At 43.0% G+C, this 15,854-nt stretch overlaps 1 protein-coding gene across 4 annotated transcripts in view; it reads right to left on the bottom strand.

Moving 5' to 3' along the window:
- The window catches only part of STAG1 (stromal antigen 1), a 357,281-nt gene that overhangs the window by 271,779 nt on the left and 69,648 nt on the right, over positions 1-15,854 (bottom strand). For all 4 annotated transcript variants that reach the window (XM_050965354.1, XM_050965355.1, XM_050965352.1 and 1 more), the window contains one exon: positions 6,685-6,825. In XM_050965354.1, coding sequence (XP_050821311.1) covers positions 6,685-6,713 — 29 coding nt within the window. In that variant the 5' untranslated portion in view covers positions 6,714-6,825. The remainder of the gene's footprint in view (positions 1-6,684; positions 6,826-15,854) is intronic.

Here is a 15,854-nt window from a genome sequence, read left to right on the forward strand (position 1 = left end):
ATATAGCTATCAGGAAAGCAAGCTGGATTCTGTTCTAGCTCTCACTTCATTAAAGTGGTTATGTAAACTCCAACTATAGACCAGATTCTAACCTCAACTGCACTCAAAGACAATGGGATTGCACAGTGCAAATAAGGACAGGATTTATCCTGAATAATCTTTATTGCTGGTGATGATGCACAAATCAGAGAGACGGTCAGCTTGATTTTCTCATCCAGGGTTGAGTTTGTGGCTCTGGGACTTAGGAAAACATTTTCACTTGTACAATGAGCAAATCTGATCTGCAAGTCATTGAGAGACTAAGGTATGTCTACACTAGAAGTGGAAGTCAACCTATATATTCGGTCAACATACAGCAACCACAGTAATCACTGCATGTCCACATTATCCTCTCTTTAGGTCAGTGATGCACGTCCTCATCAGGAGTGCTTCCACTGACCCTACGAAGGATAGTGTGGGGAGCTGAGAGACTAGGCTCTCAGCTCTGCTGGCAGCTCCCTGCTTGGAGCTGCCCCACAGGCTCTCAGTGGGCTGTCCCCCCCTGCCTCCACTCCCTGATCCCCACGAAGGGGGAAGCCACCCAGAACTCTCTCACCCCCATAGAGTGGAGTTCAGTTGCTCTTGTTTCTTGGCTCCCCATCCCCTCCAAGAGCTGGGCAGCCCTATCAATTTCACAGCTCACCCAGCCATGAAATTGACAAGACTTCCCAGCTCCAAGAGGGGTCCGAAGCTCTCACCCCAGCTCTCCTGGAAAGCCGGGGGCAGCTGGGTGCTGGAAGGCAGATGTTAGCCCTAGAACGTTAAAGGCCCTCTTCCTTACTACCTGAGAAGGGGCTACCTTAGGTCAATTAGGGACACCTGAATCCAATTAGGGGTTGCCAGAGATCTTTCAAAACCCCTCCTCTGGCGAGAGAAAGGGATAAAAGAGAAAGAAGCTCCTGCCAGGCTAGTGACAGCAGGGAAATAACCTGCTCCAGGGTGAGAGGCTGTGCTCCTTCCTATAGGGGAAACAGCCACACCTGAGTGCCTACTAGGGGAAGGACTGATACTCCAGGGAAACCAACAGGATGACACCCTCCACCAGCAAGGAGGCAGCAAAAGGTATACCCCTGGGGTTTATGTGTTTATGAGGCGGTTTCCTTTCTGTTTGGTGGAGGATCGCCCATAAGCCAACCCTGAGAATATGACCAAAGGAGCAGAAAGGAGGAAGGCAAACCCTGCCCTAAGTGGGGCTGATTACCCCAAGCCCATCATTACCAGAGCAGGAAGTGCTAAGTCCGGAGAAATGGAGGAAGTGCCCTGCCACATAGGGCACTTACATCAGCAAGAAGAAGGCTGTAGTGTAGACACTGACATAATTAGGTCAACATCAACTGCCTTATGTCAACCTAGCTATGTAATGTAGACCAGCCTTAAGTGTGGAAGCCCACAGTGCCACCTTTTCAGTCACTTTTCAGAGCAGGACCACACTTTAAATAGTAAAAATTGTTACTCAAAAATTTCTGTTCTTCTGGAAGTCAGGTCCACTGGTCCTACAAAGGCTCTTCAACCAGAGGATTACTACTTGAAGAAACCTGACTAGGTCACTCATCCTCTGGAATACTGGGTTCTGCTCCTGAAGAGCTCATAAATGAGATTATTTCTCAAGTTGACATGAATGAATTTATTTTAACTTTCACTTGTATTACCAATAAACTAATTCAAAAAGATCTCTATGGGTCAAAGACTACTTATGGCAGAACACCTGATCCATCTTTCAGAATTATCAGGGTCTCATTTTTATTTCATATTAACAAAAATCATAGGTAACTCCTCTGAAGTAAAGGGAGTTACACGGGTACAAATTGGGTGTGAAGGAAAAATCAGGCCAATTTTGCTAAGATTATATGGCCTTAAATGCAAACAAGTGTGGATTCATTCTGTGGATCTGGCACCATCCTTCTTCATTTAACTATATCCAACTATATGAACATCATAGTTAAAGTTGGGCTAGAATCTCCCTTGAGACTTTTGTAATTCTGTTCTCACCTAAATATTTTTTGAGAGAAGTAATGGATATATAAATCTGAATATGTCTGAATTTCCTAAAGTGTATTTGAGTTACAAGATTTTGTTGTTGTCAAATATAAGATTATTAGAAAATCACTTCTTTCAGATTTTTAGAAAGGGTGTCACTTTTTTTGGAACACTTTTGTTGTCATGAAAATATATGCAGAAAGATAATTCTTTATTCTCAGAAAAAGAAAAACAATGCAAAGAAAAAGTGGATAATTAACTACTTTACTTAATTGAGTGGTGTCAAATCAGTTTGCAGCAGTACAGCAAAAGTGACAATGCTGATGATTATGCCTATAATACTGGCAATGGTTATGATGTAGCTAACTGACTTATTTAAAGCAGCCACCATTTGTTGTAACTTATAAATGTGACTGAAGACAGACTGCCTTAGGGGACCACTATTTGCATGTGGAAGAGAGGCTGCCCTTTGTAAAGATGCCTACCATCTCATATTGTTTCCAATAGGACTAAAGCCAGGGTGGCCTCAAAGAAGATGACCAACCCAGTGCTCAGAAAAACTGGACAGAAAACTATTAGGAGATGGGGTCCAGGAGACTGTGGCGGGAAGGAAGGAAGGGCCCCAGTGGGTTCCCCTTACCTTTGCCACAGCATGCCTCCAGATCTCCTAATTTCCAAAGATTTCCCCTAGCCTCAACAAATCCTATAGTACTCCTAGCTCTAGGGCCCATGGTCACGTTCTTTGACAAATAAAGTATAAGCATAACTCCACTAAGTCAATAAGTGCTACATGTCTCCTTCGAATCAACAGAAGGTGTAAATCTGCTACAGTCCTAAAGCAAGTGCTTGGCTCTTCGCTGAAGATCTGGAGAGTCTCAGTTCAATCCCTGATGTGTCAGACAAGATAGAGACCATCACACTAGTATGGTGGGTGTGGAAGGAACAACTGAATAATTTATAATTCCCCCCCCCTTACTCTTTATAGGAAGCAAAGCACTCTCTTAATCTTTCTAATAGACCCACTCCTCAATCACCTTTCTTTGATGGCAAGATATGTCTGGTTTGCAGGGATCCTCATCAGAAGTTCACTACATGACACTGTCAGCCTAATGAGGCGGTGAGTCCTCCTGCAAAGGGCATAGCAGTGAGAGCTCAAGGAGGACTCCAATGGTGCACATGGTCAGGTGGGAAGATTTGCTCCCTACAGCAAATCTTCCCTTCCATCCGACGTAGTGGGGACATGAAGTAAAGAACAACCTCCACTCCTTGGCAGAAACAGCCTGTCATATGCAACATACACAGCACCTCAAACCATGGGAGTCTCTGTCAAAGCCACAGACCTTCCACAAGAGCAAGAGAGCCCTCAGCACTAAGGTCCATATCTCCTGTATGCTGTGAACCCAGGCCCATTCATGGGAAGCAGTAGCCAGGATTCCCACGGTACAGGAGCTATTAGCTCCAGTGCTGGAGGTTCCCTAACTTCTTTCAAAGCTCCGTGGCTTCAAAAGAGGCTCCTCTACTCTGAAGAGCCTCAAAGGGCTTGGAAGAGCAGGAGTCTGATACAGAGCTATACCGTTATGAGAGAACCTGGTTCTCTCATAACGGTATAGGCATTCTGGAGCTGGAGTAAGATTTAGGCCACGAGGGTAGGATACACAAACTGCTTTAACCTGCCATCTCATAAGTCAAACAAGAATATATGGAGATATACCTATCTCATAGAACTGGAAGGGACCTTAAAAAGGTCATCAAGTCCAGCCCCCTGCCTTCACTAGCAGGACCAAGTACTGATTTTGCCCCAGATCCCTAAGTGGCCCCCTCAGGGATTGAACTCACAATCCTGGGTTTAGCAGGCCAATGTTCAAACCACTGAGCTATCCCTTCTATATCCTTGCCCTTATCCACACCCTTCCATAAAATTGGAATGGGATAAGTATGGGAACTGGGTGGCATTCATCTCCTCCATCCCGCAACAAATCCTGCAGAATCACAGGGAAAAGTTTTCTCAGGTGAACATTACCTACCTCATTAGCCCTACAATAAGGATGTGACAACTGACACATAGAGGTATTCCTGTACCCATTCTTGCCCTCACTTGACTCTCTGCTTTCTCCACTATCATAAACATCTGTGCTCGTCATTTTCCTCACATCATAAGGAAAGTGAGGAAAGCCATCCATTCTTCACTTTTCCATGTGCCTCCAATACGCTTCCCTTCAACTCCTCTATTAGAAATGCCACATTAGCATCAACAAAAACTTACTTTTAAACCAATTAAGGTTGGGTAAGTGCAAACCCTTGGTGACAAGCTAATGGCCATAAGAAAATGTCAGGTTATTGGACAGCTCTTAAACTGTATCAGACTCCTAACACGGCAGGTTTCTACTGAGAACAGACTACACAAATCATTAAGAAACTCCCTTCTGCTTCAAACAGATAAGGAAACATACTACACAACACATTATGCTGCAAGCCAAACCTTAGTGATAACCTCACATTTTTGCTGTGAACACACACCACTCTCTTAACCTGTGCGTATACATCAATGATGGACATTTGCTATTGTTGCTGAGGTTGTTGAAGTTTTGCCAGGGGTAAATGTAGTACTTGCTACCATTAGACTAAGTCACCTGGAAAATCACCAAAGCAGGGTGTGCCCTTCTTCCTGGAATCTCTGGAAGGGTCAGACAGGTCAGAGAAAGAAGCAGAGTTCATTTCTCTCTTTGGGGCTGTTGTGCAGCACTTCAGAAACAGACTATGAATTCAGGTTGTTGTGTAGCATCTTCTTTGTAGGATTCGCAAGAGCACCTGCAGAAGACCTTGCTTTTGGCCTTGAAGTACTCAGAGGCACGGGTGTTTTGCACTCTGAAGAAACAGACTTCTCTTTGGAAGGAATCCTTCTGAAACAGTTGAATGCCAGCAAAAATACAGGTGTTGACTCCATGATGAAAGGTCCAAGGGTCAGATGGCTGGGTACTATGAGCTAGACGAAATTGAGCCTATAGAGTCTTAATACCAGCAAAACTATCTGGGATCTCTTACTCCCAAGCTGCGGAGCAGAAAATCTAAAAGAGATTCCTACATGACAAAATGGATGGCTCCTTTCTTGAGAGACAAAGAAGGAAACAGTCATTTGGACATTACTGTGGCCATTGATCCCTAAAAGCTGCTGAAAGTACCTCCCTTTATTAATGAGACTTTCATTCCTGAGCCAATGTCTGCCCTATTATGAAGGATCTGCTTCTCAGGAGGTGCAGCTGTCTGTTCCTGCTATGTTGAGCTTTGTTTGAGTTGCCCCGGGATAACAGTTAAGATTGGTAGGCTGAAGTGACCTTTTTTGACTGCTCCTTGACAGTCTGCTTGAATGCTGGGGGAAGGGAATTTGCTGGCAGGGTAGGGAAGCCTGAACAGTTACTTCTCTCTTCCACTTGGGTAGAAGGTGCCTGGGAACATCAGCGGCAAAAATTCCCATCTAGTCACTTCAGAAAGAGAAAGGTTGTGGCTTCTTTTTCCCAAGTGTGCTGTCTGCACACTGAGCTGCAGGAGAGAAAGATGGTTCAAGATGTCAGCAGATCTTGAAGAGCAGTCCTGCTCAGAAAAGTTAGAAAGCCAAGCACAAATAAGTCCCAAATGAAGTGAAAAAATTTAAAATTCTAGAATATACTTTTAAAAAATTGCTCTCGCTTTGGAGAAGGAAATATGTTGTCCTGCTGCCATTTAAAGATAGGAGAGAACTGGTATGCAATCCAAGACTGGAGCCCAGACCTCAGGAAATAACTGACAAGCCTGATTTCTGCCACCAAGCAGAGTGTAAGCAGGTGCCTTTCCTAACCTGCTCTCTCACACAGTCCACACTACATAGGATCTAAGTTGACCCCTCCATAGGGTCTGGTTTTCATCAAAGACATTAACAAGGCAACAAAGTTCTGCCCCAATTTTTACCCAGACTTGGATGCTCCTATAACTGCATCCTTCAATCTGCTCAGCTCACACTCTGGACAGCCACTCCATTCAATCCACTCTAATGCCCTTACCTTATCTAGGTTGGGATTCATTTGACTCATTTCGTCTGCACAACCAACTTACAATTCCCCAGCAAACATTGTGGGGTGCTTGTAGGCAAACTCAGCCAGCCTACTATCTTACAGCAGAAGCTAAAGATCTTTTGTGAGATATGTAGATCTGGCTATAAAGGAGAATGCACAACTGGAATAATTAATAATTTTGTTTATAACAAGTGAGGACTAGAATCCAGCTCATACTTTCACAGCTCCGCTGGCTCTGCAGTGCTATCAGAAATAAGAAATTTTGAAAAATTATTTTTATTACTGATGCAGGAAGAAAAGAAACATATCTGTTCAGTGAGATATCACATCACTTTTACATAGTCACTTTTCAAAGTAGACTACTACTTCGGATGACTTGTAGTTAGGGTGACCAGACAGCAAGTATGAATAACTGGGACAGGGGGGTGGGGGTAATAGGCGCCTATAAACACAAATCCCCAAATATTGGGACTGTCCCTATAAAATCAGGACATCTGGTCACCCTACTTACAGTCCACACAGGAAGTCTGTAGCATCTCTTCCTCCACAAGAAGTAGTCTTCTTCAAGTTTTTAGTAATCTGGAGAATTCAAATAAAAAAGAAAAAAATTTGAATTACTCACTGTAACACCGGCAAATCTGAAGTAATCATTTTTGTAGCACAGCACCCTCTTTGAAATATTAGAACTACATAGAATTTCTTCTAATGATGATGTTACAAGACAACTTCCTGGTAACTATGTTCATTAATCTCAAAGTCCAATCTATAAAATAAAAAGATGAAAACTTGTTAAATTCATGATTTCAAAATGGACATTCAATATATTAAATGAAACATGGTTATAGACTAAAATCTGTTAGCTTTGTATTAAGTTTACTATTTCAATCATACGAAACTCCAAAAATTCAGAAAGAATATCCCATGGCAACTTGGCTATATCCTTGCATACAGTCATTACAACTGGGCCCAGTCACATTAATCTGAACACTAGATAATATGACATTTTTAAAGAAATTACATGCATGGCATTTTGTATTCCTAGATATATATTCATGCTGAAATCACATTAACAGAGTTTTGTATACATAATATTCTAAGAAAACAAAAAACAAAGACACAAACAATACAAAATAAATGTAAATATAAGAGTATAGAGTGTGAGGAACTAGTGAACGCACTTTCTGTTCAACCCAGGAAAAACAGAACCTATTCAATAGGGTTTAACTTCAACCAAAAGTTAATCCTGAGCTGAAGACCTTAAAACAAAACTCTTGTTGTTAACATTACCTTCCTAGAACTCCAGCTGCCTGATTAGACTAGCTAATAAAACGCAGGATGAGAGCGTTTTAGATGATTGTTCCCTCTATGCAATCCAAACAGCAGATACAAGAATGTCTAACTGTATTGAAAAGGATTTTAACCATGAGGATTCCAAAAACACGGCTAAATTCGTGCACCTTATACAGTAAGGCAGAACTTAAAATAAAACAGACAATTATGCATGCTCACAAGAGGAACCCTCTAGTCTGGAGACCAGTGAGTTAATCACATCACAAAGGTGACTTCTATGGAACAACTTTCCAAATTAATGGACTGTGTGAAACTCAGATGGGCTGATCTGTTGATACAACAGAATATGAGGAGCTGCTGTAAAGTTGTTGTATTAGACGTGAGTTTGATGAATAAAGTGTGTGTGTTGCTTTTCAGTATCTGTGGGAAGTGAAAGTGAATGCATTATGGATGAGATAAGACAAGACTGGATGGATAAGACTGCGAGCTTGTCATGGAGATCATGGATTTCATGACTGTGACCTCCATGACTTCTGCAGCGGCTCGGTCAGCCACACTGGCCACTGCTGGGGCAGTCTCAGGCCACCCCCCACCAGCAGGAGTTCGGGTGTTGGAGGGGGCTCACATGCGGAAGGGAGTGAGAACTCTGTGGGGTCTCCCCAGAAGCAGCAACATGACCCTCCCTCAGCTCCTAGCTCCACACGCTGCCTCCACCTGCAGGCACTGCCCTCACAGCTCCTACTGGCCGTGCTTCCCGGCCAATGGGAGCTGCACAGCTAGCAGCGAGCAGAAATAGGAGCTTACGGAGGAACATGTCACTGCTTCTGAGAAGACGAATAGGGAGACTGCGAGTCCCACCAACCCCACCCAGCACCTGCGTCACCCCGAGCACCCCCTGTGCGGCCACGCCTGAGCACTTGCAAGCCCCCCACAAGCACCTGCAGTCCTCCCAAGATTTAATCAGCGGTAGAGTATAAGTCATGGACAGGTCACGGGCCATGATTTTTTGTTTACTGTTCATGGCCTGTCGATGACTTTTACTAAAACTACCCGTGACTAAAACATAGCCTTCATTATGGAGTGCTGCAGTGTGTTACAGAAAGCCTTGTAGACATTGTGAAGGGGGAAATGAATGCTAGGAACTTTTCATTCCGCGCCTTTAAAGTTGAGTGCATCCTGATGGATCCTTAAAGAGTCACTAAAATAAAGGGATTTTTTACATTAATCTCCTAATGTTTATAACTTGGCTGATGTACTTAAGTGGGTTCCGCAAGATTAGGGAAATGACAAGGGGAGCTGCACCTGCCTGGGAAACAAAGGCAGACATTGCAATGATGAAGCTGTTCCTATGATTTTTGTCAAACCTCCTGAACATGAGAGACTGCAACATGCATTAGGAAAGTTTTTGTCTCCATGTCATTTTATCACCATTTAAAAAGGTACTGAAAGTAGATATTCCAGGAGCAACACACATCATATTTAGTAGTGATGACACAACACGCTATAGCTTTTCCCAATTCTGGAAAATAGATAGTCAGAAGCAGCCGCAGCAGCAGCAGCTCTGCCTAGTGTGCTTCCCCATTCCTGTCAGCACAAAGCACATCTCTCAACCTTCAAACCTGCAAATGTGCAACATCAGCATACAAAAGGGTGACCAATGACCAAAATACTTACAACATTTTCTTTCAGCCTCTGCAGTTTGTGTGGATTAAATATAATATTTATCCTTATGAAACTCTGAATTGGCACACATATTCATGGTTTTTAACAGCAAAAGCGATTAACCATTGGAACAAACTGCCAAGGGAAGTGGATTCTTCATCTTTTGGTGTCTTCAGATCAAAAGATGTATAACCTCTTTCTGGATCATGTGCTTTAGTCAAAACACAAGTTACACTTTAGTCCAGAGGTCGGCAATCTTTCAGAAGTGGTGTGCCGAGCCTTGATCAATTCACTCTAATTTAAGGTTTTGCGTGCCAGTAATATATTTTAACGTTTTTAGAAGGTCTCTTTCTATAAATCTATAATATATAACTAAACTGTTGTTGTATGTAAAGTAAATAAGGTTTTTAAAACGTTTAAGAAGTTTCATTTAAAATTAAATTAAAATGCAGAGCCCCCCAGACCAATGGCCAGGACCCGGGCAGTGTGAGTGCAGCTGAAAATCAGCACGCATGCCGCCTTCGGCACACGTGTCATAGGTTGCCTACCCCTGCTTTAGTGAAACACAAATTACTGGGGTCAATACAGGAGCAACTGGGTGAATTTTAATGGCCAATGATATGCAGGACATCAGACTAGATGATCTAATGATCCCTTTTGGCCTAAAATTCTCTGAATCCTTAAAGATAGAGCCTTTCATAGATTTCAGTAGTAGGCAAACACCCACCACTGTTACCTTGACCATGGAGGAGCTACTAAGATTACCTTGGTCCCATCATGTCTTCTCTCTCTCAGTATCTTCTGTATCAGTGGAAAGCATGCAACAGTACTTTCCCCCAATTCAGAAGAAACATGAGCAAAATGGACAGACTTTCTGTCTGCCCTTGAGAAGAAATGAGACACTGCATGTCCTGCATGATGGTGAAGAGAACTCTCTCTGGAAACCTTCAAAAGCTGAATGTGTTTTGAATTAGTGGTCTGCCAGTGTTCTGGTGCCTGTTGGGGGTTTGTTTTGGTTTGTGTTTCTTGGACTAACAGGTTTTAGGTGGGACGGCTATGACCAATACAGAGGCAGCAGTGAAAGACACAAAGAGGATGATTGGATATGGAAGCTGCAGCATGTACATGATCCTGGAGGGGGTACCTGAAAAGAGTTTTGTCTGCATGAAGCGCCACCTGATAGAGCTGATGGAAGAAAAGATCTGAGGGTGGAGATGCAGGTGGAAACTCTGGTTGAGTTTAGAAGGGGGTTCGAGCAGACGATGGAGCAAAAACATGAGGAGGTTGAAGGGATAAGCTCAGACTTGCAGATGGAAGCAGGACCAAAGACTTCTATGGGGAGACTGCTGGGTGAGGAAAGTGGACGGTGGAAGCATGTGACTAAGAGAATCAGGCAGAGAAAAAGACAGGCCAGTGAAGGAGAAATAGAGCTCAGGAACAGGTTTGCAGAGTTGGAAAATGAAGAAGGGGCACAGCAGGTGGTCACTGAAGGTGAGAGGGCAAGGAAAAAGAGAAGAGCAGCTAGTCCCACAGGAAGAGGGGAAGAGTCAATGGAGACAACACCAAATGTGAGCCGCAGGACGATACAGGATGAGTTGCAGAGGATTGCAAGGGTGAATAGGAATCAAGAGGACTTACAGCCCAGTGGGAGCAGGGGATTGACCGGAGAATCATACTGTCACCAGGAAAAGGCAGGTCTACGTGACTGGGGACTCCTTACTGAGAAGGACAGACAGGCCTGTAACTAGAGCTGATCCGGAGAAAAAAAGGGTGTGCTGTCTGCCAGTTGCTAAGATACAGGACGTGGACCTGAGGCTGAAAAGGATCCTAACGGGAGCGGGAAAGAATCCATTGATTGTCCTTCACGTGGGAACGAATGATACAGCTAGATTCTCACTAGAACGTATCAAGGGAGACTATGCCAGACTGGGGAAGACGCTTAAGGAAATCGAGGCTCAGGTGATCTTCAGTGGGATTTTGCCTGTTCCTAGAGAAGGGCAACAAAGGTGTGACAAGATTATGGTGATCAACAGATGGCTCAGGCAGTGGTGCTATAAGGAGGGCCTTGGTATGTACAGCCACTGGGAAGCATTCATGGACAGAGGACTGTTCTCTCAGGATGGACTTCACCTGAGTAAGGAGGGAAATAGATTTCTAGGATGGAGGCTAGCACAACTGATTAAGAGAGCTTTAAACTAGGAATTCGGGGGAGATGGTTGGGAGATGTCCAGGTAATCTCCATGCTGGAATTTAACATTGAGAGGAAAGAAAACAAAGTAAGAGAGGATACAGCCGTGGGCAGAAGAATGGACATAAGGAGGAAGGGTAGTGTAGATACCGGTTTAACAGGTGATACTGGTGGTAGAATGTCTGTGCCTAACCGGGTAAAAAATGTCAGTGAAGCCAATTGGCAAAAATTAAGATGTCTGCACACTAATGTGAGAAGCCTAGGTAACAAAATGGAGGAACTAGAGCTATTGGTGCAGGAAGTGAAACCCATTATTATAAGGATAACAGAAACATGGTGGAATAGTAGTCACGACTGGAGTACAGGTATTGAAGGCTATGTGCTGTTTTGAAAAGACAGAAATAAAGGCAAAGGTGGTGGAGTAGCATTGTATGTCAATGATGAGGTTAACTGTAAAGAAATAAGAAGTGATGGAATGGATAAGACAGTCTGTCTGGGCAAAAATCACATTGGGAAAGAAAGCGACTAGAGCCTCCCCTGAGATAGTGCTGGGGGTGTGCTACAGACCGCAGGGATTTGATTTGGATATGGACAGAGACCTCTTTAAGGTTTTTAATGAAGTAAACACTAATGGGAATTGTGTGATCATGGGAGACTATAACTTCCTAGATATATATTGGAGGACAAGTGCCAGTAACAATAATAGGGCTCAGATTTTCCTGGATGTGATAGCTGATGGATTTCTTCACCAAGCAGTTGAAGAACTAACAAGAGGTGATACCATTTTAGATTTGGTTTTGGTGAGCAGTGAGGACCTCATAGAAGAAATGGTTGTAGGGGACAACCTTGGTTCGAGTGATCATGAGCTAATTCAGTTCAAACTAGATGGAAGGAAAAACAAAAATAGATCTGGGACTAGGGTTTTTTATTTCAAAAGAGCTAGTTTTAAAGAATTAAGGAAATTAGTTAGGGAAGTGGATTGGACTGAAGAATTTGCAGATCTAAAGGCAGAGGAGACCTGGAATTACTTCAAGTCAAAGCAGCAGAAACTATCAGAGGCCTGCATCCCAAGAAAGGGGAAAAAAATCATAGACAGGAGTTGTAGACCAAGCTGGATGAGCAAGCATCTCAGAGAGATGATTAAGAAAAAGCAGAAAGCCTACAAGGAGTGGAAGATGGGCGAGATTAGCAAGGAAAGCTATCTTATTGAGGTCAGAACATGTAGGGATGAAGTGAGAAAGGCTAAAAGCCATGTAAAGTCGGACCTCGCAAAGGGAATTAAAACCAATAGTAAAAGGTTCTATAGCCATATAAATAAGAAGAAAACAAAAAAAGAAGAAGTGGGACCGCTTAACACTGAGGATGGAATGGAGGTTAAGGATAATCTAGGCATGGCCCAATATCTAAATAAATACTTTGCCTCAGTCTTTAAGAAGGCTAATGAGGAGCTTAGGGATAATGGTAGGATGACAAAGGTGAATGAGGATATGGAGGTAGATATTACCACATCCGAGGTAGAAGCCAAACTCGAACAGCTTAATGGGACAAAATCGAAGGGCCCAGATAATCTTGATCCAAGAATATTAAAGGAACTGGCACATGAAATTGCAAGCCCATTAGCAAGAATTTTTAGTGAATCGGTAAACTCAGGGGTTGTACCGTACGACTGGAGAATTGCTAACATAGTTCCTATCTTTAAGAAAGGGGAAAAAAGTGATCCGAGTAACTATAGGCCTGTTAGTTTGACATCTGTAGTATGTAAGGTCTTAGAAAAAATTTTGAAGGAGAAAGTAGTTAAGGACATTGAGGTCAATGGTAATTGGGACAAAATACAACATGGTTTTACAAAAGGTAGATCGTGTCAAACCAACCTGATTTCCTTCTTTGAGAAGGTAACAGATGCTTTAGACAAAGGAAGCGCAGTGGATCTAATTTACCTCGATTTCAGTAAGGCATCTGACACGGTTCCACATGAGGAATTATTAGTTAAATTGGAAAAGATGGGGATCAATATGAAAATTGAAAGATGGATAAGGAATTGGTTAAAGGAGAGACAACAATGGGTCGCACTGAAAGGTGAACTGTCAGGCTGGAAGGAGGTTACTAGTGGAGTTCCTCAGGGATCAGTTATTTAACCTTTTTATTACTAACCTTGGCACAAAAAGTGGGAATGTGCTAATAAAGTTTGCAGATGACACAAAGCTGAGAAGTACTGCTAACACAGAGAAGGACCGGGACATCATACGGGAAGATCTGGATGACCTTGTAAACTGGAGTAATAGTAATAGGATGAAATTTAATAGCGAAAAATGCAAGGTCATGCACTTAGGGAGTAATAAGAATTTTAGTTATAAATTGGAGACACATCAGTTGGAAGTAACAGAGGAGGAGAAAGACCTCGGAGTATTGGTTGATCACAGGATGACTATGAGTCGCCAGTGTGATATGGTCGTTAAAGCTAATGCAATTTTAGGATGCATCAGGCGAGGTATTTCCAGCAAAGATAAGGAGGTGTCAATACCTTTATATAAGGCACTGATGAGACCTCATCTGGAATAGCGTGTGCATTTCTGGATGAATTCAAACTGGAACAGGTTCAGAGACGGGCTACTAGGATGATCCGAGGAATGGAAAACCTGTCTTATGAAAGGAGACTCAAAGAGCTTGGCTTGTTTAGTCTAACCAAAAGAAGGTTGAGGGGGGGATATGATTGGTCTTTATAAATATATCAGAAGGATTAATATTAGGGAGGGAGAGGAATTATTTAAGCTTAGTACCAATATGGACACAAGAACAAATGGATATAAACTGGACACTAGGAAGTTTAGACTTGAAATTAGATAAAGGTTCCTAACCATTAGAGGAGTGAAGTTCTGGAACAGCCTTCCAAGGGGAGTAGTGGGGGAAAAAGACATATGCGGCTTTAAGACTAAGCTTGATAAATTTATGGAAGGGATGGTATGATGGGATAGCCTAATTTTGGCAATTAATTTGGCAATTGATCTTTGATTATCAGCAGGTAAGTATGCCCAGTGGTCTGTGATGGGATGTTAGATAGGATGGGATCTGAGTTACTACAGAGAATTCTTTCCTGGATGCTGGCTGGTGAGTCTTGCCCCCATGCTCAGGGTTTAACTGATCGCTGTATTTGGGGTCGGGAAGGAATTTTCCTCCAGGGCAGATTGGCAGAGGCCCTGGAGGTTTTTCGCCTTCCTCTGCAGCACGAGTCATGGGTCACTTGCTAGAGGATTCTCTGCAGCTTGAAGTCTTCAAACCACAATTTGAGGACTTCAATAACTCAGACATAGGTTAGGTGTTTGTTACAGGAGTGGGTGGGTGAGATTCTGTGGCCTGCATTGTGCAGGAGGTCAGACTAGATGATCAGAATGGTTTCTTCCGACCTTAAAGTCTATGATTCTATATTCCTTTGAGAACATTCTCTGGCTGACTCCACCACAACACCAGAATTGCTTTTGGGAGAGAATGAGGAGTACTTGTGGCACCTTAGAGACTAATAAATTTATTTGAGCATAAGCTTTCGTGGGCTAAAACCCACTTCATCAGATGCATGCAGTGGAAAATACAGGAGGAAGATATATATACACAGAGAGAACATGAATAAATAGGTGTTGCCATACCAACTGAAACGAGAGTAATCAATTAAGGTGGGACATTAGCAGGAGAAAAAAAACTTTTGTGGTGATAATCAGAATGGCCCATTTCCAACAGTTGACAAGAAAGTGTGAGTATCAGTAGGGCAAAAAATCAGCATGGGGAAATAGATTTTAATTTGTGTAATGACCCATCCACTTCCAGTCTTTATACAAGCCTAATTTAATGGTGTCCAGTTTGCAAATTAATTCCAATTCTGCAGTTTCTCACTGGAGTCTGTTTTTGAAGTTTTTTTGTTGGAGTATTGCGACTTTGAGGTCTGTAATTGAGTGACCAGGGAGGTTGAAATGTTCTCCGACTGGTTTTTGAATGTTATAATTCTTCACGTCTGATTTGGGTCCATTTATTCTTTTGTGTAGAGACTGTCCGGTTTGGCCAATGTACATGGCAGAGAGGCATTGCTGGCACATGATGGCATATATCACATCGGTAGATGTGCAGGTGAATGAGCCTCTGATAGCGTAGCTGATGTGATTAGGTCCTATGATGGTGTCCCCTGAATAGATATGAGGACAGAGTTGGCAGCAGGCTTTGTTGCAAGGATAGGTTCCTGTGTTAGTGTTTTTGTTCTGTGGTGTGTGGTTACTGCAGGTTGGGAGGCTGTCTGTAAGCGAGGACAGGTCTGTCTCCCAAAATCTCTGAGAGTGGGGGATCGTCCTTCAGGATAGGTTGTAGATCCTTGATGATGCGCTGGAGAGGTTTTAGTTGGGGGCTGAAGGTGACAGCTAGTGGCGTTCTGTTACTTTCTTTGTTAGGCCTGTCCTGTAGTAGGTGACTTCTGGGTACCCTTCTGGCTCGGTCAATGTTTCTTCACTTCAGCAGGTGGGTACTGTAGTTGTAAGAATGCTTGATAGAGATCTGAGGGATTGAAGCAAATGCCGTTGTATCTTAGAGCTTGGCTGCAGACCATGGATTGTATGGTGTGGTCTGGATGAAAGCTGGAGGCATGAAGGTAAGTATAGCAATCAGTAGGTTTCCAG

Source organism: Gopherus flavomarginatus, chromosome 8 (genome assembly GCF_025201925.1).
Source record: "Gopherus flavomarginatus isolate rGopFla2 chromosome 8, rGopFla2.mat.asm, whole genome shotgun sequence".
NCBI lineage: Eukaryota > Metazoa > Chordata > Testudines > Testudinidae > Gopherus > Gopherus flavomarginatus.